The 21,843-nt window shown below is 37.5% G+C and overlaps 1 protein-coding gene across 16 annotated transcripts in view; it reads left to right on the forward strand.

Annotated features, from left to right (window-relative positions):
* TP63 (tumor protein p63) overlaps positions 1–21,843 on the forward strand; it is a 271,926-nt gene that overhangs the window by 98,331 nt on the left and 151,752 nt on the right. For 10 of the 16 annotated variants that reach the window (XM_086319210.1, XM_086319220.1, XM_086319351.1 and 7 more), the window contains exons 2-3: positions 9,568–9,696; positions 10,319–10,451. In XM_086319210.1, coding sequence (XP_086175336.1) covers positions 9,568–9,696; positions 10,319–10,451 — 262 coding nt within the window. Of the gene's footprint in view, positions 1–7; positions 156–4,977; positions 5,184–5,348; positions 5,433–9,567; positions 9,697–10,087; positions 10,164–10,318; positions 10,452–21,843 lie in introns of those variants that run through there. The other 6 variants (XM_086319302.1, XM_086319291.1, XM_086319245.1 and 3 more) reach the window with 5 other exon arrangements.

Genomic DNA, 21,843 nt, shown 5'->3' on the forward strand with positions numbered 1-21,843 from the left:
CACTCTGCTAGCCTGATTAAGCAAAGGCTTTAGGGTTTCGAAGGAAACTGTAAAGACAGATCTACAGGCTCTGGGCTGAAAAATATTTGGTTTCCTCAGCAAGAAGGAATGGCAAAGGACAGATTACTCAGAAGGAAGTTTTTTTGAATTGGCAGGTAAAGTAAAGATAATAATGGCACAGTTCTAGAAGTGGGAGTGTTTTACAGTCAGAATTTCTAAGGCCTTGGTCCGTCAGATAACAAGGTCAAAAGCCTCCTGTAGAATGAATAATGTAATTTTGGATCCAGAGGACCTTAGAGATCATCAGTGTCAGCCTCCTCACTTCACAGAGGAGGACTGTAAATCCCATAGAGGGTCAGAAACTTGCCCAAAATCACCTGTAAGCTGGAGCTCTGACCTCTGTCCTGGTAGAGTCCTCACAGTGTAATGGTAAATAGCACAGCCTGCAGAGCCTGCTGCCCTCTCTTATCAAGTGTGCATCTTTGGGGAACTTACTAGTTGTCTGTGTGCCTCAGTTCCCTCATCTCTAAAAATGAGGATAATGATAGTCCACTTTATTATGGGTAATTGGGTAGATTATAAGCATTGCTATCTGTAAAACATTTAGAACAATGCCTAACATGTGATATGTGTTCTATAACAGTAATTATAATTATTATACCATACTGTTTTACTTGAGTGATAAAAAAAAAAAATCCTAGTGAATAAGACTGTGATAATACCTATTTAAGGATACAGATTTGGAGAAAATGCAGATTTCTCAAGGTGCTCTATTTTTGATAACTACTGCAACAGAATAGATTTCAGGAGATTTGCAAAGCTGTGTGTTTTCATGTGCAGTTTTGTTAAAGTGTAGGTTCCTGGACCTCACTCCAGATTATCTGAACTAGAATTTCTTGGAGGTATGGACAGGGACTCTGTATTTTCCAAATACAGACCTGTAGAGCAGTGAAGTTTGACACTTACTGCTCCTTGCTGGGGAAGTGGAATAACCTCCTAAAATCAGGATCCGAGGCTTTCCCTCTCTATAAGAGATAGGTACTCTTCTCTTTTCACTGTGACAGATATAGAAATTGAGGCTCAGAGAGGCTGAATAACTTTCCAAAAATGACTGACTTTGTAAATAACAGAATAGAGCCTCTGAAGTCAAATCCTTAAGACCTGTTTAGTTGCCATCTTCCCAGTTACCATGTGATCTTGAGGAAAAGCATGACTAGGTTTCGGTTTTCTTATCTGGAAAATGGGGTAATATTGGTATTTACATGATATTATGAAGATTAATATATGCCAAGTATGTTGCAGAGTACCTTGCCCATGCTGCTGCTCTGTGCGACCCAATGGACGGCAGCCCACAGGCTCCCCCTCCCTGGGATTCTCCAGGCAAGAACACTGGAGTGGGTTGCCATTTTCTTCTCCAATGCATGAAAGTGAAAAGTGAAAGTGAAGTTGCTCAGTTGTGTCCAACCCTCAGCGACCCCATGGACTGCGGCCTTCCAGGCTCCTCCATCCATGGGATTTTCCAGGCAAGAGTACTGGAGTGGGGTGCCATTGCCTTCTCCATAGACGCAATCAAATATTAACTGTTATTTCTGCTCTAGATATCGGCACTGCTATTTTTACTCCAACTTTCCAAATACTTCAATAAGTATTGACTTGGCCCCCACCCAACCCTTGTACCAGATACTCTGCTATACTGTGAAGCCACAAAAGCTAAAAACTGAAATAAATAATGTTCTTATCTCGAACAATCAACCAACCACTCAATGGAAACTAAATAAAAACTAGAATCTAACAAAAGATGTGATCCTGATCAGACAGGAACCACAAAGGGCCATAATGATTTAGCAAAAAAAAAAAAAAACTTATGTAACAAGGATCCCTTAGAAAATATGTCATTCCACGTAGGTAAGTTTTTTAGATAAACTGTTTAAATAGCATTTTTTCCTTTTTATATCATAATGTAGATATTTCTGAAAATAAGGCATACACACTCTGCTGTCCTTCTAAACCAAGAGTAGGGCTTCCCTCGTAGCTCAGTTGATAAAGAATCTGCTTGCAATTCAGGAGACCTGGGTTTGATTCCTGGGTTGGGAAGGTGCCCTGGAGAAGGAAATGGCAACCCACTCCAGTATTCTTGCCAGGAGAATCCCATGGACAGAGGAGCCTGGCAGGCTACAGTTCATGGGGTCATAAGAGTCAGACCACCACCAAACCAAGAAAGTGTGTGCCATGAAAATGCTTGATGACTCAGAGTTACCACTGAAAACCTTATTCATTGGGTTGTATCATTACAGCAAAGTCCTCAGGGGCTTCTGAGGATATACCCGTCTCTTTGTTTCCATTCTTGGTTTTGAATTTTTTTCTGTCTCTTGTATTGCTACAAAACATCCACTTCCCTCCTTTAGAAATCTTTGTGATTTGTCATAAAGAGTGAAGACTTCAGAGTCAATCTGATCTGTATTTGTATACTAACTATGCTAGTTTGCATGAACCAAGGCCATTCATTCATTCATCAAATGTTTACAAATGCTATATTATTATGTCAGGAATTCTGGTACTTGTAGGGGTACAAAGACATAGTCATGCAATTTTCTGTCTTGGGAGACTATAATGTGGAAGTTTCTTACTCATTCATAACTATAATTTTCTCACATCTCTTAAGTAGAGCTAAGGCAATAACCAACATTGAAATATTAGAAATTTGGAGGAAGTGGTAGGCGAGGGGTACAAAAATACCTATATCATATGGCAATGACTTTTTTATTTTCTTAAAAATATTTTTGTTTGTTAGTTTATTTGTCTACTCTGGGTCTTTGTTGCAGCATACAGGGTCTAGTTCCCTGACCCGGGATTGAACATGGGCCCCTGGCATTGGGAGCATGGAGTTTTAGCCACTGGACCACCAGGAAAGTCCCTATGGCTTTTTTCTTAAAAGCAAAAAAAAAGTTTTTAGATTTCTTTCATGAAAACCAATACTAACATAGTTCTTTAGTAGTGGCGAAGTGGCATAACAAGAACTTTCAGAAAGGAAAGGAAATTCTTTGCTTATGAAACCTTATGAAAGGTTTCATAGGAATGAGATATTTTCAGAAAGCAGTGGAAGCCTGCATTTCCAGATGCTGTAATAGGTTCTGGGGATGTAGAAGCAAACAAAGCAATGGTTGCTCCCAGTAACTTTGCATTCTGATGGAGAAATGTCAATAGACCAATAAATATATAATACAGTTGCAGATAAGTGATTGAAAAAAAATATATAGAAGTTTATAGAATGATTTTATTGAATTTATTGGTCTAAATTCAATCTAGTGCGTTCCTCAATGTTAAGAAAATTCCTCTGATTCAATTTCCCCACAGTCCTTCTAGACCTTTATACTCATATGGGACTATCAATAAAACCCCTGTGAGTCCTCATTTATAGAAAGTATAGATGCTGAGAAATAAAGCCCTTTCCAATTTTTTTGTTGTCATTGTTGTTCTACAACTCTGTGTTGTAAAGAACCAGGAAATTAATAACGTGGTTCTTGACTTCCAATTCCTTACTTGTTAGTTGGGCCAATGCCATTTCAACATGAGTAAATTATAAAAGAATTAACTAAGGAAAGAGTACTTGAAGTGTGCCAAATTGAGGAAATGAACTCAAACACACAAAAAAATATTGTCACTGGCTTAACCCATCCAGCAGCTATAACAAAATACCACCAAATGGCTTATCAACAACAGAAATTTATTTCTCACAGTTCTGGGATCTGGTAAGTCCAAGATCAAGGCACCAGCAGGCTCGATGTCTGATGAGGTCTCACGTCCTTGTTCATAGATTGCTAACTTCACCACGTAGTGAAAGGGGCAAGAGAACTCTGTGGAGCCTCTTTTTGAGGGAACTAATCCCATTCATGAGGACTTTACCATCATTACCTAATTACCTCCCAAGACCTCACCTCCAATAAGTTTCAACATATGGATTTTGGGATAGACACAAACATTCAGTCTATTGCAGTAGTCCTTCTGAGCTGAGTTTTCTACTGAATGTTGGTAAATGTAAACAATAAAGCTTGTGGGAAGATAGTGGAATATAAGAGATCATGATCTGAAAAGATTCTTGGCTGAAAACAAGCAAGATGTAGAATGCAGCTCGCTGAATATTTTAGAAAAGAGGGTCTTCTCAAAAGAATAAAGAGAACGATGGGCCAGAGCTGATTAGATTTTGTCTAGGGCACAAAGATGAGTGGCTGCAAATTCTGAGTCAGGGAAAAGTGACCTGATAAAAATGCTGTCTGGGAAAGACTGATGGTCATATGCAGGTTAGAAGAGAATTCTGACAAGTGAAATGAAGGTAAGAAGAAAGTTCAGTGGGAACTGGGAGTGTAAGAAAAGATTTCTCTCTATAAATCAGAGAAACCTTACCATTAAGGCAGAAAATGCCTATGATCGAAAGAAGGGCACAAAATACGAGTCTTAGAAGATTCAGTACTTAAGAGAGGGAAGATCACCTCAGAGTTAAAAACTGGTGAATTGACATTAGATACACTGACTCTAATGAGAAAATTTGGGGGTTGGGCATGCTATAGAGTAGGTCCTTGGTGGTTATCTATTTTATAGGTAGTAGTGTATGTATGTTAATCCCAAACTCCTAAATTACCTCTCCCACTCTTTCCCCTTATCCATTTAAGCTTTGTTTGTCAAAAGTGAAGCTGGAAGATGGGTTTGGCTTTAAGAGAAGGAACAGACTGGTCATTTTTCAACATGAAGTTGAAAAGAAAATATTTCCTTCCAGAAAAAAGTTCTTAATGGGCCTGCTTTAGATTATGCAGGTGACTTCCAGGAAGTGAGTTTACCTCAAGTATTTGAATAAATTTACTCCTCCAGGGCTCTTGGGCACTGTTGGGTTCAATAAAGAGGCAGTTTACTAAAAGACATCAAGGTGCTCTTCAGCATCCTTAAAATTAAGCATGACAATTAATAATGATATTATTATTTCAGAGTAAACTGAAAGCAGGGGAATGTTTCTGAACTAAAAATACAAAAGAAATTTTGTGATTTGGACTGCTCCTGAGGCCAATCAACACCCAGGGATTGAACCCATGTCTCCTGAATTTATTGGCAAGCAGATTCTTTATCACTGAGCCACCAGGCAAGCCCTGAATTAATACAGAGATTTCACCCAAAGGCAAACCATTAGAAGATAGGTAAGACTTACTTCATTCTTCTGATACCAGCTGATCACTTCCCTTCCTTTCTCTCAAAAATGTTTTGCATGTTTATTCACAAATGGAAATCAATATTGGGTTTGCAGAAGAGAGACCCTGGAGATCCTTAAACCTAGACAATTGATTTTTTTTTTTTTTAAACAGAATCCTTTTTTCAAATGAAACCTTGCTCAGAGCCCTAATACATGGAAAACAGACAAAAGTCAAACTTCATTGTATTAAGGACAGGTATGTTTCTGGACATCAAGTGATATGGCCATTTATTTACATATGTGAGTACACTGAGGCACCTAGGGTTTCATGAAATAGTTTGATAACCACCAGTCTATACCACACCCCACCCTCATCATTTTAAATAAAGCCCTCTTGATGCTTGAGGCCCTGAGGGAGGAAGCTGCCCAATTTAATATTGCAAGCCTGAGACAAAGGTGACCTAGAAGAAAGTGAGAGGTGATAGGGGCGTTGTTTTGGTCCAAGGATACAGATACAGAATGCGAGATTTGAACTGAATTGAAATGAGGGATGATTCCAGTTTAATGCAATTATCAATACGTCTATGTGACACTTTTGCAACTTTAACAAACCTTTCAAATACACTATTTAGGTAGCTTAGTTTAGTAAGTATTGCCTGGATACAAATTATATAGTATTTGATCTAATAGAATCAGTGTATTAATTATGTAAATGCAATCATTGCTTGTGTAAACAAAAACATATAACACATTTTCTATAGGTAAACCTTTCAAGTAAGGCCTTCAACCACTCTGTGAAGGAAGCATAGCTGAAAAATGTATGGTACAAAAATATGAAGTAGCATGGCCATGGCTTCATAGAATGTCAGCAGTAAAACTGAGATTTGAACCCAAGTCTGTCTCACTCCAATACCCGTGTTCATTCCACTCTACCCTCGAGGAACTATCAAACTGCAAAGATGGAGATCTAGGCTTAGCCTTCAATTATTTAAAATTCTTTGTCATTCGTTACACAAGTAAAAAGCTAGCATTTGCGAGATGCACCAAGAGGCCAAGAATATTTAAAGAAAAATTTTATTCCAAATAAGCAACCAGGAAATCCGCTGTGGGCTGGAGAGCACTGAGGTCTGGGCAGGCTTTTGAAAGGAAGCAGAGTAGAGATGATGATCTTTATGTAACATTCAAGAAAACTGAAGCTCACATAACTGAGGGGCATTTTCAAGAGGATGGAGCTGGTTAGCTGTAACATCAGAGATACAGGGAAGATCTTCTTAGAAATCAAAGAGAAACTAAAGGGAAAATATGAAACAAAAGAATATCAGAGTTAAGCATGAGAGAAACCAGAACTTCCATGTAGAAATAGTAAAAGAAGTAGAAATCCTAAGTGACTATGGAGTCAATGATATATTTTCTCTCTGTTTCAGAGGGGAGTGACAGTGTCTAACTTCCATCTAAGCTCCTTTCTTCTTTTTGAGTCAGCCCCATACTGTCTGTTATTTAAGATCTAGGTTATGTTAACTGTCAGTCTCTTAGAAACTATAGCTACATTTCTGCCATCTTTAAGAAAAAACTTGTACTAATTTTCATATTAAATGTCACACACTGAACATCACTGAGAATCTACTTCGTGCTGCTGAGTTTACCTTCTAGTACTCACCTGGCTGTCAGGTTACCAATAATGGTGTTAAAGTGTTTGAATATTAGGGATGTGCTTGTGGGTCCATGTACATTTTGGAGTTTGAAATAATTCATACATTTGTTTACCTCCATTTTTTTTCACTGCTTAGGAATTGTTTTTATTTTCTCCACTTCCTTCTCCTTCTGTCTTATTTGAAGGAACATAAACATATTCAAAAGTGTCACCTGTGGGTGAAATCTTAACTCTAAGTCAGTATTAGATTTATTAACTTTCACTTCCTTTCTACTCACTAGTTGGGAGTATATAAACCAAGTCTGGATCCTTTCCCCAAAAGAAATAAAGAAAATGAATGTACTCTGTTGATGTAAAGATATTGGATTTTCAGATGCTCTTCTAATTATAGACAGATTTCCTGGATGGGCCCATGAAAAACGTTGTAAACTTTCATAGTCCACTCTTATTTCCACCTCCATCAGGTTAACTTTCTTACTCTTTGTACCTGCTCTGCCTATGTTACTGCATCTGTTCTCATGGATTATTTTCACCCTATGATGAGGATTTCTGTTTCTAAACTTCTGGCCTGTTTCTCTCCCATAAGGTTTATTCAACTGAGTGCTACACTTTTAATATATCCCATTGGTACCTCAAACTTAACATGCTAAGATGGAACTCATCATCTCTCCTTTCTTTCCAAGCCAGATATTCCAACTGTATTCATTGGTTTAGTTGATGGAATCATCAACCACTGAGTTCAATAAGGTTGGAAACTTGAAGTCATCTTTGCCTCTACTATTCCTTATTCTTCCATCAGTAATATAAACAATATGTGATTTGATCTTTTCACTAATTATTAAAATTGTCCCCATCTTCTCCACCCCCACTTCTATCGTCCTGCTGTCTTATCTGGACTTATACAACAACCTCATAAATAACTTTGTCCATAAACCGATAAGCTATAAATCCTTCCTCCATACAACTTTTAGATTTATCAATGTAAGACATATTCTGGGGCAAACTCATGCTTCAAATCCTTTAATACTGTAGAGATGGCTACAGTAACCTACGTATGTGATAAAAAAAAATTGTATAGAAATGAATACACACACATAGATACAAAGGAAAGTACAATCATATTAGAATTTCTGAATAAGATCATATCAATGTCAATATTCTAGTTGTGATATTATATGACAGTTTTGTAAGATGTTACTCCTCATTGGGGAAATTGGGTAACTGGTACGTGGATATGCTCTTTATTTTTTATTATAACTGTATGTGACTATAATTATTTCAAAATATAAAGTTTGCTTAAAACTATCTTACAAAATTCTTCAACATTCACCAGAAGAATTTAAGCTTTTAAAACAACATGTCACAACATGTTGCTTTCCACCTTTATCTCCTGGCATTCTTGGCCCCAAATTTTTACACTAGGCTAATAGCGTCACACACTGCTCACTCTGTAACTTTAGTCCTTATCTGGCCTGACTAATTTCTTCTCATCATTTAAGGCTTTTTCCTTGATCTATCAGATGAGATGTATATATCATCATTGTACTTTTACAGTGTTATGCACATTGTATCACATTTATTAGAGATTTTCCCCCTGTTTTAACTTCTTTACCAGGACCTTTTAGTGGGTGAAACAGTCTTATTTACTTTTATTTCCAGTGCCCATTAATTTCCTGACAAATAATAGATGTTCTCTGTATATCTGACTTTAGTAAATGAATGTGCCTCTCTGTAAACTTGAAAACCATCAACTAATGTTATTATCTTCTACTATATAACTAGACTTAAAGCATTCATTTGCAAATTTAAAATGATTGACTATCCTATTTCTTTAACTCTTTATTATACTAACAGTAATGATTAAGAGCTTAGCTAAATTCATCCTGGAGTAAAATTAGTCTACTGATAATCACAATGAATCACATACATTTAAGGTGAGATATGCAGATAGAATGCAGATTTGGAGACTATATCACCTGAGAAAGCTGATGTTTTCCTTCACATGTATAAGGATCAAGTTTTCTTTTTTTTTTTTTAAGTAAAAGCAAACTTGAGGACCCTATAAGAAAATGAAGCAAATAGAAATACCATTCATTTGTAGTATATTCAGATGTTTGCTTATCCCTTGGTCTGACATAAAATTCTACACTCCAATTAAAAACCACCCACGCATACATTAAGATGAGTAACTGGTGATAAAAAAAAAAAAATTGAATTCAAAAGTTTGAATTTATTGTCCCTGGGCCTGATTCTAAGATGGAGTTATGAGACGGGTAATTATGCTGAGGGTAAAATTTAAGATTTCTAAACTCATTTTTATTTTCTGATTTTTCTTTTTACTTGCTGGAGGCTGAATGGGCAGATAATCAATTGAGACATTTGTGAAATGGGCTTAATAATAGGTTAGACTCACTGTCAGACTTAGTGAGGGAATGTTTATTTTCTTTTTGAAATCTGCAGGATGTAGATTTTGGATAGTGGAGGTGCAGAGTGTAATTTTTCTAGTTAAGAAAAATAGACCTTTGATAGAAGTCTTGATTGCCTGATTTTAATGGCAAAATGGGATCCTTGCCACTGCTTAAAGAGATACCAGTTGCTTAACTCGTAAAATTTGCTGTGTATACCGGCATGTTTTTGAAACTTTACTCACTCCACTTTTTGATTGACTATGTTTTAATTTTAATATTCTGTCTCATTAATACAGAAACTGTAACCCTAGTTTCATTTTTATCCTTTTAAGGTTTGTAGAAACCCCAGCCCATTTCTCTTGGAAAGAAAGTTATTACCGATCCACTATGTCCCAGAGCACACAGACAAGTGAATTCCTCAGTCCAGAGGTTTTCCAGCACATCTGGGATTTTCTGGAACAGTAAGTATCAAATAAGCAAAAAAGCTGTATTACGTGAACTGTTATAAATAGGTAGTGGTGGATAGTCGAAGTACTGCTTATGAAGGCATGTTTTTAGAATGAATCTCCTACCTAACCCAAAATAACTTCCCCAATGACTCTCTGATACTCAAATTCATTCCTTTGGGTTAAAGACTCTCATATACTTTTACTGTAAATAATCTCTGAGAAAGTGAAACACTAAATTTTATTGTTCATTATACCTTGCTGGGAAAAGGATTATTATCTCCTTAAGATTAGGCTGGGACACCTAACTAAATTAAGGGAAAGATGAAACGATATCAGAGTATTGGGGACCCATACGATTAGTATACATCTCTGACTCGTTTCTTCTATTCTGTGTTCCACCTAGTGATTCTTTGATGAGGGCAGTGATTTTTACTTTACAAATGGAGCTTAGATTTGGAATGCCAGAGGTTTCACATCTGGTAAGTATTTGAGCCAGATTTCATGCTGAGGGTTTCTGACTCCAACCAATGAGCTTTGCCAATTTTAAAGCAAAAAGAGCTCATTGTTACCAACTGAATGAGTGTGTGTTAGTCCCTCTCCACACCTAACACACTTTTGTTTTCCTTTATGGCAGACCCATCTGTTCAGTTCAGCCCATTGACTTGAACTTTGTGGATGAACCATCAGAAAATGGTGCAACAAACAAGATTGAGATTAGCATGGACTGTATTCGCATGCAGGACTCGGACCTGGGTGACCCCATGTGGGTGAGTGGCATGGGCTTCCCCTTTAAATCTGTGGGCCATGCTATCCACTTCTCTTATACCTCTTCCATGGCACATAAAAAAGCAGGTGACTCTGAATGGTCAAAGCCATTGGAAAGAGAGTCATTGTGGTCAGCAGAGAAATAGTTAAGAGCTGTGGATTCTGAGTATGCCTCAATTCTGCATAATGTATATGTTTCCTTTGGTGTGGAGAAGAGGATTGGAAGTAATTCCTTGCATTCTTTATCTGAATTGCTCCTCCTAGTGTTTCACAGCTGGTGGAGACAGAACCAAAGTCAAGTCCTGAATTGTATCCAAAGCACTTTCTTCTATGGCAAACTGCCTTTCTTATAGAATTATCCTTTTTAAATGAAGGAGGATGAAGTAAATTCTACACAAATACACAGATTCAAGTACCTGGTAATAGAGTAAGAGGAGAGAAGCTAATATCTAAAATAGGCTCTCTCTTTTTTTTTTTTTAACTTCACCACTGGGTCACTCATGACCTTAGACCTCAGTTATGAAATGGTAAGAACTTACATGTACACACCTCCCAGGCAGCTAAGGAGTATACAGGTTAAGGATAGTAAAACATTTTACTGAGGTACTTAGGTGGACTTTCTTGTATTTGTGCAATCCATCATGCTAACTGGTGTGTTTTCTTTTCTTTTTTTTAATCATTCATTCATCCCACAAGTGCTACAGGCTTTTATACAGGCTACTTTTCCTGTATAAAAGCAAACAAAAATCTGTAGAAAAATAGAAAGTAAAAGAGAGAAAGAGGGTGGGGTGTCATAGAGTGTCTGCTGATGTGATTAAACAGAGCGCCTTATAATGTACCACGCCTTTCCTTTTTGGAGTTGGGGACGATTACCAGGTAACTTCATTTGAAGGAATGGTACAGATGGAAGATGTTTTGGTATACCCTTGCCTTTCTGATTCAATGTAAGATTTTACTGGAATTCTCACTGTGTACTTTTTTATATAGATTGTACTTCTTAATATTGGAAAAAGAGGAGGTTGGGGGAAAAAGAGAGGAAATGGCCAAAAATAGAAAGTTGTAATTTTACAAATACACTGATATTTTGTCGCCAAATTGATAAATGAAAAATACACTTCTTCATTGGCCCATTCCATCTTAATATGGATTCAGTTCTCAATTATCCTTGATCTAGTGAAAAGAGACTGATAGGTAAATCGAAGGTTAAGTAATTCAAAGCTTGGGAATGTATGATAATTAAGCATAAATATTTATAAATATATAAATTCTGATTTGACAGTGATTTAGAAATTAGGATAGTCCCAATTCATTGAATAATATCACCTTTTACGCTGATAGGTTTCCCTAGGTTGGTGCTCTGTGTCTTCTTACATTCTCTCCAGGCAAGAATTTTCTGTTTCTCATAAAAGCAAGTCAAAGTTATTTAATTTAAAATGCAGAACGAAGTATTTTCATTTACAGTTCCTGTTATTATTATCTTCTCACATACGGAAGCACATGGGTTTTTAATGTGCCATGCTGTTTCTCCTTTGCTATTAGACATTTTCTCCTTGAGAACATCTCATTTTTTCCACCTCGTATCTAGCCATTTCCTCTCCATCCCTCAGCATCAAGCTGGCCTTACCTTCTTTAGGAAAAGATTCCATACCACTGTTCTCTACCAGTCTGAATTAGAGATTATTCTACAGAAGCAATCTAGGTATAATTTTAATCATAAGACTTATTGTATAATATTAATATTATATATTATTTCTTTCTCTATCTCTAAAGGGGACAAGTGTCATATTTTGTCATGCACAGTATTTTTTTTTTTTTGCCATGTTTTGCCCATAGTAGGCCCTCGGGAATTTTTAAAGTCATAAGAAATGAGACTTGGGAAGTTATCTAAAAAAGGTAAAATGTTCTCTTTAAGATCGCCCTGTCCAAAAGATTTTTTTTTTCAATGACTATTATGTCCTATATTTCTATTGTTCAACACAGTAGCCATTAGCCATGTGAATCCTTTGGGCGTGTGAAATATGGCTAGTGCAAACGAGGAACTTAATTGTAACTTTAGTTAATTTAAATTTAAATTGTTTCGTGCAGCTAGTTGGTAGTGTATTGGGTAGCAAAGTTCTAGAATACCACCAATCAGGGAACCATTCTCTGCTTCAGCATTCACATCAGCAAAACTTTCTGTCCTGTTCTTCTCTTGTATTCCTTCCATTTTGATTATAGTAGATCAGTATAAAAAGTGTTGTACTCCTTTACCTCCGTTGTTTCCCCACTTCTGTTTGAAAGTACTCAGATTTGCTATTTGAGTTATAAAGATTCAGTCATTTAAAGTTTATTTTGGTGCTTTGGGGGCTTCCCTGATGGCTCAGACGATAAAGAATCCTCCTGCAATGCAGGAGACCCTTGTTTGATCCCGGGGTTGGGGAGATCCCCTGGAAAGGGAATGGCTACCTACTCCGGTATTCTTGCCTGGAGAATTCCATGGACAGACGGTTCTGGCAGGCTGCAGTCTATGGGGTCACAAAGAGTCAGACATAATTGAGCAAATAACACTTTTACTTTTGGTGCTTTTACAAAAGAGCTAAAGGAAACTTTGGAGAAAACCTAGTTGAGTATCTAAGGAAGAATCAGCTAAGTTATACAGTGATCTTCTAAGAGGGTAAGGAGGAAAGAGAGAAAGGCAAGGAAAGTCATAGATATAATTGCTCTTGTAGCCAGTGTCTTATTTAGCTAAGAAGGGACTGCCTTGTTTTTTAGGTTATTATTATTTAAGAAAAGTTTGAGAGGATTATTCATTTATATTCAAACTTTTTTTCCTGAGCATTGGCTATGAATCTATATGCCTGATGTTGATTCTTTTTAATTGATTTTTTTGATGCTCATTTATCCTGGTGCTCATTGAAACTGAGAGTATTCCATTTGAAAGTGATTTAAATGTTCCCCTTAGGTGTCAGAATTACAAATTTTCTTGGCTTCAATATCAGATGATGGTTAACACATCTAATATTTTATTTAATCCTTTCTGGAACTTCATGAGTTAGAAATTATTATCATTGTTTTGATAGAATTAATAATTAAAAATTAATTAAATTTAATAAATAAAAAGAAAAAGTGGTTAAAACCCTTTTCTAGGATGATATGCATAGTCATCAGCAGTGTCAGTATTTTGCCCACATTATTGGATGCAATCTTTTCTTATTCTTTTTCTGTGGTAATACATTTGAGTAGAATTTGGCCTCTGTTTCTTCTTGAGTACCTCTGTTTCTATGAGATTGAGGTTTACCTGTGTGGGAAAGCCTCCACTCTTCAGCCAAGAGATAGCCATACAGTAGAGAGTCTCCATACCTTTCTTTCTTCTGGGGAGGCAGGCAGAGGACACCACTGCTAACCAGGAATAGTGAAACAGAGTGCTGCTATCACTCACCAGCAGCTTAGAGCTTGAAATTAACGGTGTCAGATTGAAGGTAACAAGAAATCAGGATATAAGAGCAGAATAGAAACATTTGCAGGGAGCAGAGAATTGAAGTGATTTAGGAAAAACTGGAAAATACAATGAAATGGAGTTTTGCCAGTATGGGAAACAAAATAAATCATTTGGAAACAACTGTATTGAAAGGAATGTGCAAGCAGAGTGAAATTGAACTTATTACATACATTTGCCTCTCTGTGGTCTTTCTGTTTTATCTCCAAAGAACTGAGGCATTGCTATTAAAGTATAGTTCTGCATGAATCCTGGGTTTTCCCTTGACTTAGGACCATTCCGACATCCTCATAGGCATCCATATGAGGAGGCCACGTGGATAAGACTAGATAATAATGGTAGTCCTTAGCTAAATGAATGACAAAATGGTGGACTAGCTCAGGATGTAATAGTAACTGGTGTTCTGGTTTAGAAAGTAAGAACTAAGATCCTCTGAGATTCCTTGTCCTTCTAAACTGAGAGCTGTTGCAACTGGTGTGAAGCTCTTTTAGTCCATTACTTGATAGCATATTTTCACTTTTTTGTATATAAGTTAATAGCTAAATAGTTACAAAACTCTGCACATAAATTGCTTTTCTCTTGCATATAATACAAAACATTTGGGATCCATGCCAAATATTTTCTCACTATGCAAGAAATATGAATCTGTGAACATGAAATTACTTGTCAGATTATCAAGGACAAAACTCTTGAAATTGAGAATGTCATCACATTTTTATTGATTTTTAAAACTACCTTCACCTTAGAAACTAGTCATGAAGTGGAGTCATAATATTTTGCTCTTATTATGAACAAAGAGAACTTGAATTGCAGAGAATATGTGCCTTCTTCATTAGGATGATTTTAATGTCACTGAAGAATGAAATACATTGGATTAACAAATTAATTGAATGAGATTTCTCAAAAAAGTGTTATAATTTAGACTATGCTTCCAATATCCTTATTAGTTCTTCATCCTATTGTCTATTGTATTACTTTATATCTCAGCTTTGCCTTATTTATCAACTGTCTAAGCATGCCTGTCATGTCCTTAAGAGGTGGATAATGATATCGACACTTAAAGGTTTTCCTGGAATGATGGATGGGAAACTATATGACATTTACTTTTGCATTTCTTTAGTCTTTGTACTTTGAAGAAAACCCTGTTTAGTTGAATTGGGTTTTTCCCTAGGGATTTTTAGAAATTATTATCTAAGACCATGATTTCTTCCAGGGCTTCCCAGGTGACACTAGTGGTAAAGAACAGGCCTGCCAAAATACAGTGGAAGTAAAGAGATGTGGGTTCAATCCCTGGGTTGGGAAGACCTCCTGGAAGAAGGTACGGCAGCCCATTCCAGTATTCTTGCCTGGAGAATCCCTTAGACAGAGGAGCCTGGCAGGCCCCAGTCCATAGGATCACAAAAGGTTGGACACAACTGAAGTGGCTTATCATGCACACATGCATGCTTTATTCATCTGTATTAAAAAGACCATAGCATACATAGGACTATCCATTTTTGTAAATTGTTATTATAGCATCCAGTTATAAATGAAGAGTCTTCAACCCTACATACCACAAAGCAGATAGTGCTTTTGTATTTGGAAAGACATAGGCCACAGCAACCTGGAGAAGGGCATGGCAACCCACTCCAGCATTCTTGCCTAAAGAATCCCCATGGACAGAGGAGCATAGTGGGCTACAGTCCATGGGGTTGCAAAGACTCAGACACGCCTGAACAACTAACAAAATATAGGCCCCAGCACATAGCATACTACCCTGTATCTTCTATAACCAATATTATATCATATTTCACATAGATTATATATATATTAGCTCTAGCCATAAATATTTCTTTAGAATTTACTTTCCTATATATGCTATGTTCTTTGTAATACAGCTGAAAAAATCATAGTCTCTAGCCTTGAGAAGACCAGAATAAAGCAGAAAGGCAAGTATGTACAAAATAACTTTTGAAAAGTACTCATATATATATATATATATATTTCAGTTCAGTTCAGTTGCTCAGTCGTGTCCAACTCATTGCGATCCCATGAATTGCAGCACGCCAGGCCTCCCTGTCTATCACCAACTCACTGAGTTCACTCAAACTCATGTCTATCGAGTCGGTGATGCCATCCAGCCATCTCATCCTCTGTCATCACCTTCACCTCCTGTCCCCAATCCCTCCCAGCATTAGAGTCTTTTCCAATGAGTCAACTCTTCGCATGAGGTGGCCAAAGTACTGGAGTCTCAAGTTCAGCATCAGTCCTTCCAAAGAACACCCAGGACTGATCTCCTTCAGAATGGACTGGCTGGATCTCCTTGCAGTCCAAGGGACTCTCAAGAGTCTTCTCCAACACCACAGTTCAAAAGCATCAATTCTTTGGTGCTTAGCTTTCTTCACAGTCCAACGCTCACATCCATACATGACCACTGGAAAAACCATAGCCTTGACTAGATGGACCTTTGTTGGCAAAGTAATATCTCTGCTTTTGAATACGCTATCTAGGTTGGTCATAACTTTCCTTCCAAGGAGTAAGCGTCTTTTAATTTCATGGCTGCAGTCACCATCTGCAGTGATTTTGGAGCCCAAAAAAATAAAGTCTGACACTGTTTCAACTGTTTCCCCATCTATTTCCCATGAAGTAATGGGACCAGATACCATGATCTTCATTTTCTGAATGTTGAGCTTTAAGCCAAATTTTTCACTCTCCTCTTTCACTTTCATCAAGAGGCTTTTGAGTTCCTCTTCACTTTCTGCCATAAGGGTGGTGTCATCTGCATATCTGAGGTTATTGATATTCCTCCTGGCAATCTTGATTCCAGCTTGTGCTTCTTGCAGCCCAGCGTTTCTCATGATGTACTCTGCATACAAGTTAAATAACCAGGGTGACAATATACAGCCTTGAGGTACTCCTTTTCCTATTTGGAAGCAGTCTGTTGTTCCATGTCCAGTTCTAACTGTTGCTTCCTGACCTGCATAGAGGTTTCTCAAGAGGCAGGTCAGGTGGTCTGGTATTCCCATCTCTTTCAGAATTTTCAAGTTTATTGTGATCCACACAGTCAAAGGCTTTGGCATAGTCAATAAAGCAGAAACAGATGTTTTTCTGGAACTCTCTTGCTTTTTCGATGATCCAGCAGATGTTGGCAATTTGATCTCTGGTTCCTCTGCCTTTTTTAAAACCAGCTTAAACATCTGGAAGTTCACGGTTCATGTATTGCTGAAGCCTGGCTTGGAGAATTTTGAGCATTACTTTACTAGTGTGTGAGATGAGTGCAATTGTGCGGTAGTTTGAGCATTCTTTGGCATTGCCTTTCTTTGGGACTGGAATGAAAACTGACCTGTTTCAGTCCTGTGGCCACTGCTGAGTTTTCCAAATTTGCTGGCAAATTGAGTGAAGCACTTTCACAGCATCATCTTTCAGGATTTGAAATAGCTCAACTGGAATTCCATCACCTCCACTAGCTTTGTTCGTAGTGATGCTTTCTAAGGCCCACTTGACTTCACATTTCAGGATGTCTGGCTCTAGGTGAATGATCACACCATCATGATTATCTGGGTCGTGAAGCTCTTTTTTGTACAGTTTTTCTGTTTATTCTTGCCACCTCTTCTTAATATCTTCCGCTTCTTTTAGGTCCATACCATTTCTGTCCTTTATAGAGCCCATCTGTGCATGAAATGTTCCCTTGGTAGCTCTTATTTTCTTGAAGAGATCTCTAGTCTTTCCCATTCTGTAGTTTTCCGCTATTTCTTTGCATTGATCACTGAGGAAGGCTTTCTTATCTCTCCTTGCTATTCTTTGGAACTCTGCATTCAGATGCTTATATCGTTCCTTTTCTCCTTTGCTTTTCACTTCTCTTCTTTTCACAGCTATTTGTAAGGCCTCCCCAGAGAGCCATTTTGCTTTTTTGGTTTTCTTTTCCATGGGGATAGTCTTGATCCTGTCTCCTGTACAATGTCACAAACCTCCATTCATAGTTCATCAGGCACTCTATCAGATCTAGGCCCTTAAATCTATTTCTCACTTCCACTGTATAATCATAAGGGATTTGATGTAGGTCATACCTGAATGGTCTAGTGGTTTTCTCTACTTTCTTCAGTTTAAGTCTGAATTTGGCAATAAGGAGTTCATAATCTGAGCCACAGTCAGCTCCTGGTCTTGTTTTTGCTGACTGTATAGAGCTTCTCCATCTTTGGCTGCAAAGAATATAATCAATCTGATTTTGCTGTTGACCATCTGGTGATGTCCATGTGTAGAGGCTTCTCTTGTGTTGTTGAAAGACAGTGTTTTCTGTGACCAGTGCGTAATCTTGGCAAAACTCTATTAGCCTTTGCCCTGCTCCATTCCGTATTCCAAGGCCAAATTTGCCTGTTACCTCAGTTGTTTCTTGAATTCCTACTTTTGCATTTCAGTCCCCTATAATGAAAAGGACATCTTTTTGGGTGTTAGTTCTAAAAGGTCTTGTAGGTCTTCATAGAACCATTCAACTTCAGCTTCTTCAGCGTTACTGATTGGGGCATAGACTTGGATTACTGTGATATTGAATGGTTCGCCTTGGAAATGAACAGAGATCATTCTGTTGTTTTTGAGATTGCATCCAAGTACTGCATTATGGTCTCTTTTGTTGACCATGATGGCTACTCCATTTCTTCTGAGGGATTCCTGCCTGCAGTAGTAGATATAATGGTCCTCTGAGTTAAATTCACCCATTCCAGTCCATTTCATTTCGCTGATTCCTAGAATGTCGACGTTCACTCTTGCCATCTCTTGTTTGACCACTTCTAATTTGCCTTGATTCATGGACCTGACATTCCAGGTTCCTATGCAATATTGCTCTTTACAGCATTGGACCTTGCTTCTATCACCAGTCACATCCACAACTGGGTATTGTTTTTGCTTTGGCTCCATCCCTTCATTCTTTCTAGAGTTATTTCTCCACTGATCTCCAGGAGCATATTGGGCACCTACTGACCTGGGGAGTTCCTCTTTCAGTACCCTATCATTTTGCCTTTTCATACTGTTCATGGGGTTCTCAAGGCAATAATACTGAAGTGGTTTGCCATTCCCTTCTCCAGTGGGCCACATCCTGTCAGACCTCTCCACCGTGACCCTCCCATCTTGGGTGGCCCCACATGGCATGACTTAGTTTCACTGAGTTAGACAAGGCTGTGATCCGTGTGATCAGATTGGCTAGTTTCCTTGATTATGGTTTCAGTGTGTCTGCCCTCTGATGCCCCCTCACAACACCTACCGTCTTACTTGGGTTTCTCTTACCCTGGTCGTGAGGTATCTCTTCACGGCTGCTCCAGCAAAGCACAGCCGCTGCCCTTACCTTGGACAAGGGGTCTCTTCATGGCCACCCCTCCCGACCTTGAACGTGGAGTAACTCCTCTCAGCCCTCCTGCGCCCACACAGCCGCCGCTCCTTGGACGTGGGGTTGCTCCTCTGGGCCGCCGACCCTGACCTCGGGTGTGGGGTAACTCCTTTCGGCCACGTTTTTGCAAAGCCCTGACAGCCAGTGGGTAGGATTCCACTCTTCCGCTGGATGAGGGATGGGTTCAATCCCTGGTCAGGGAACTAAGATCCTAAAAGCTGCTTGGCTCAGACCAAAAAAAAAAGAAAAAGATGAATCTCCCCCTTTGGCAAAGAGTGTAAGTAGTTCAGAGGTGTTTAATAGACATAAAATGTTCAACTTTTCTAGTAATAAAAAAAATTGTGAGTTGAAACAATGAGTTTATTCATCCATTTGGTCAGCAACAATTTAAATGATTAATATCCAGTGCTGGTAAGATTGTTGGGAAACAGTCTTTTTACTTCTAGTAGAAGTATAAATTTGGATGGCAATGTTCTTATTCTCTTTTATTTAATTTTCAATGTACTTATCCCTTGGTCTGTAAATACCCTTTTTAGACTATTTTTCTATGAAATTATTAAAAACATTTACATAGGTATATATAAGAACACATACATACACACACATAAATGAAAGTTTCATTGCATCATTGTTTGTAATATACAAAATGGTACAACCAGATAGAATTCTTTATACTTAAAATTTTTGGACTGTGCTAGATAGAAACTACAGTTTAAAGCCCATGAAGATAAGCCCACAGTGAAAGATGGTATTACTAGTTATGATGTGTGATCATTTTCATCTTGGCAATCCTATTGCTCATGAACTTCAGTGTGATTTTTCTATCTGTGCTTTGTGAGAGGCATCCTTTATATTCTGAGAAAGATTATGTAGAGCTGATGTTATTTCTTATTGTTTGGTGAATTTTCTATTGAAACCATCTGGGCCTGAATGTTTAATTTTTGGGGAGTTCTTTCATTACAAATTTAGTGTCTTTAGTAGTTATAGGACTATCGAATGATCTATTTGATCTTGGCTAAGTTTTCATAAACCACGGGGGAACTGGTTAAATTCAAAGTTTTTGAATTTATGTATGCAGAATTGTTTGGTGTAGTCCCTTACCCTTTCAACATCTGTGGGATCTGTAATATCCTCTTGTTTCATTTCTAATATTGGTAATTTGTGTTCTCTGTTTCTCTGTCTTTCTAGAGACTTATCAGTTGCATCAATCTTTCAAAGAATCAGCTCAGCTTTTAGTCTTTTTAGTTATTCTCTGTTGTCTTTCTGCTTTTAACTTTGTTATTTTTGGTCTTATTTTATTTTCTTCTGCTTCTTTGGGTTTATTTTTCTCTTCTTTTTAAGTTGTTTCTATTGAACATTTATATTACTGAATTGAGATCTTTTACCTCTTCTAATGTTTATTTATTTGTCCTTTGTTCTGTTTTTCTTTTTCTGCTACCATTTAGATTATTTGACCTGTTTTTAGTATTTGATTTTAATTGTTCTATTTTGGTTCTGGCTCTATTTCTTTGAATAGTTTTTAGTTATTGCTCTAGAGATTGAACTATTCATAATTTTTCACTGTCTATTGAGAATTTATATTTTACCACTTCAAATGGAATGCGGAAAATTTACCATAACATTGATTTCATAACATTTCCCATGATGTTATAGTTTTCATATATATTACATCTATATATCTTGAGTGCTACCTCAGACAGTGATATAATTTTTACTTTCAACTGTCAAACACATTTTAAAGAACTGAAGAGAATAGCCTGTTTTATTGAACAGGATATTTATCATTGAAATTGTTCTTCCTTTGTACCAAAATTATAGTTCTGATTGGATAGTATCAGAAAAAAATAAAGAATTCCATGCACTCTTGTTTATCAGAATGATTTTTTTTTCAAAGAAAAAGAAATACTTGCATTTTCTAAGCAGAATCATAAACCACATCAGAACTTTAATTTGATGAATTTTTATTGATCAAAAGTTTGTAAACATTCCCTCCATGTCTCCCTCATCATTTCCTCCCTCCCTGCCTTTACACACACACACACACACACACACACACAGAAACACACACAGACACACATTGACTCATATAACTCAATTTGAACAATATCTGCAGTTATTTTCCAACATTATAGAATTGTGTCAAAATGGTCTTTGATAGGCCAATATTTTTGTCTTCACTTAATAAATTCATTTGTTATACATGTTAAGAACATACTGTGTGAACAAAACATTTTTAAGTAAGTCACTCCAGTCAAGCTGCCAGGGGCTGGGTACATTGCTACATGAGTCACACAAGCACTCTAAATCTTCCTTCTTACACATCTTCTCCTGGCTCAAAAAGTAGAAAGGCCCGTACCAGAGATACACAATGCACACCAACTCTAAGTCTGACACTAATGTCAAGAGCTCACATCAAGCTCTTTCCCTTCCATTCTCCTCCTTCTTGATCTCCTTCAGACTTCCAGAGCCACCCTCACCACCATCCTCCTATTGTTCCTCCTATACATTCCCTTGGCCCTTTCCAAGGTTCCTGCCTCTTCCCATTCCCACTCACTTTCCCCCC

Source organism: Bos grunniens, chromosome 1, assembly GCF_055505025.1.
Source record: "Bos grunniens cultivar Pamir isolate PY7600 chromosome 1, Bosgru_T2T1.0, whole genome shotgun sequence".
Taxonomy (NCBI): domain Eukaryota; kingdom Metazoa; phylum Chordata; class Mammalia; order Artiodactyla; family Bovidae; genus Bos; species Bos grunniens.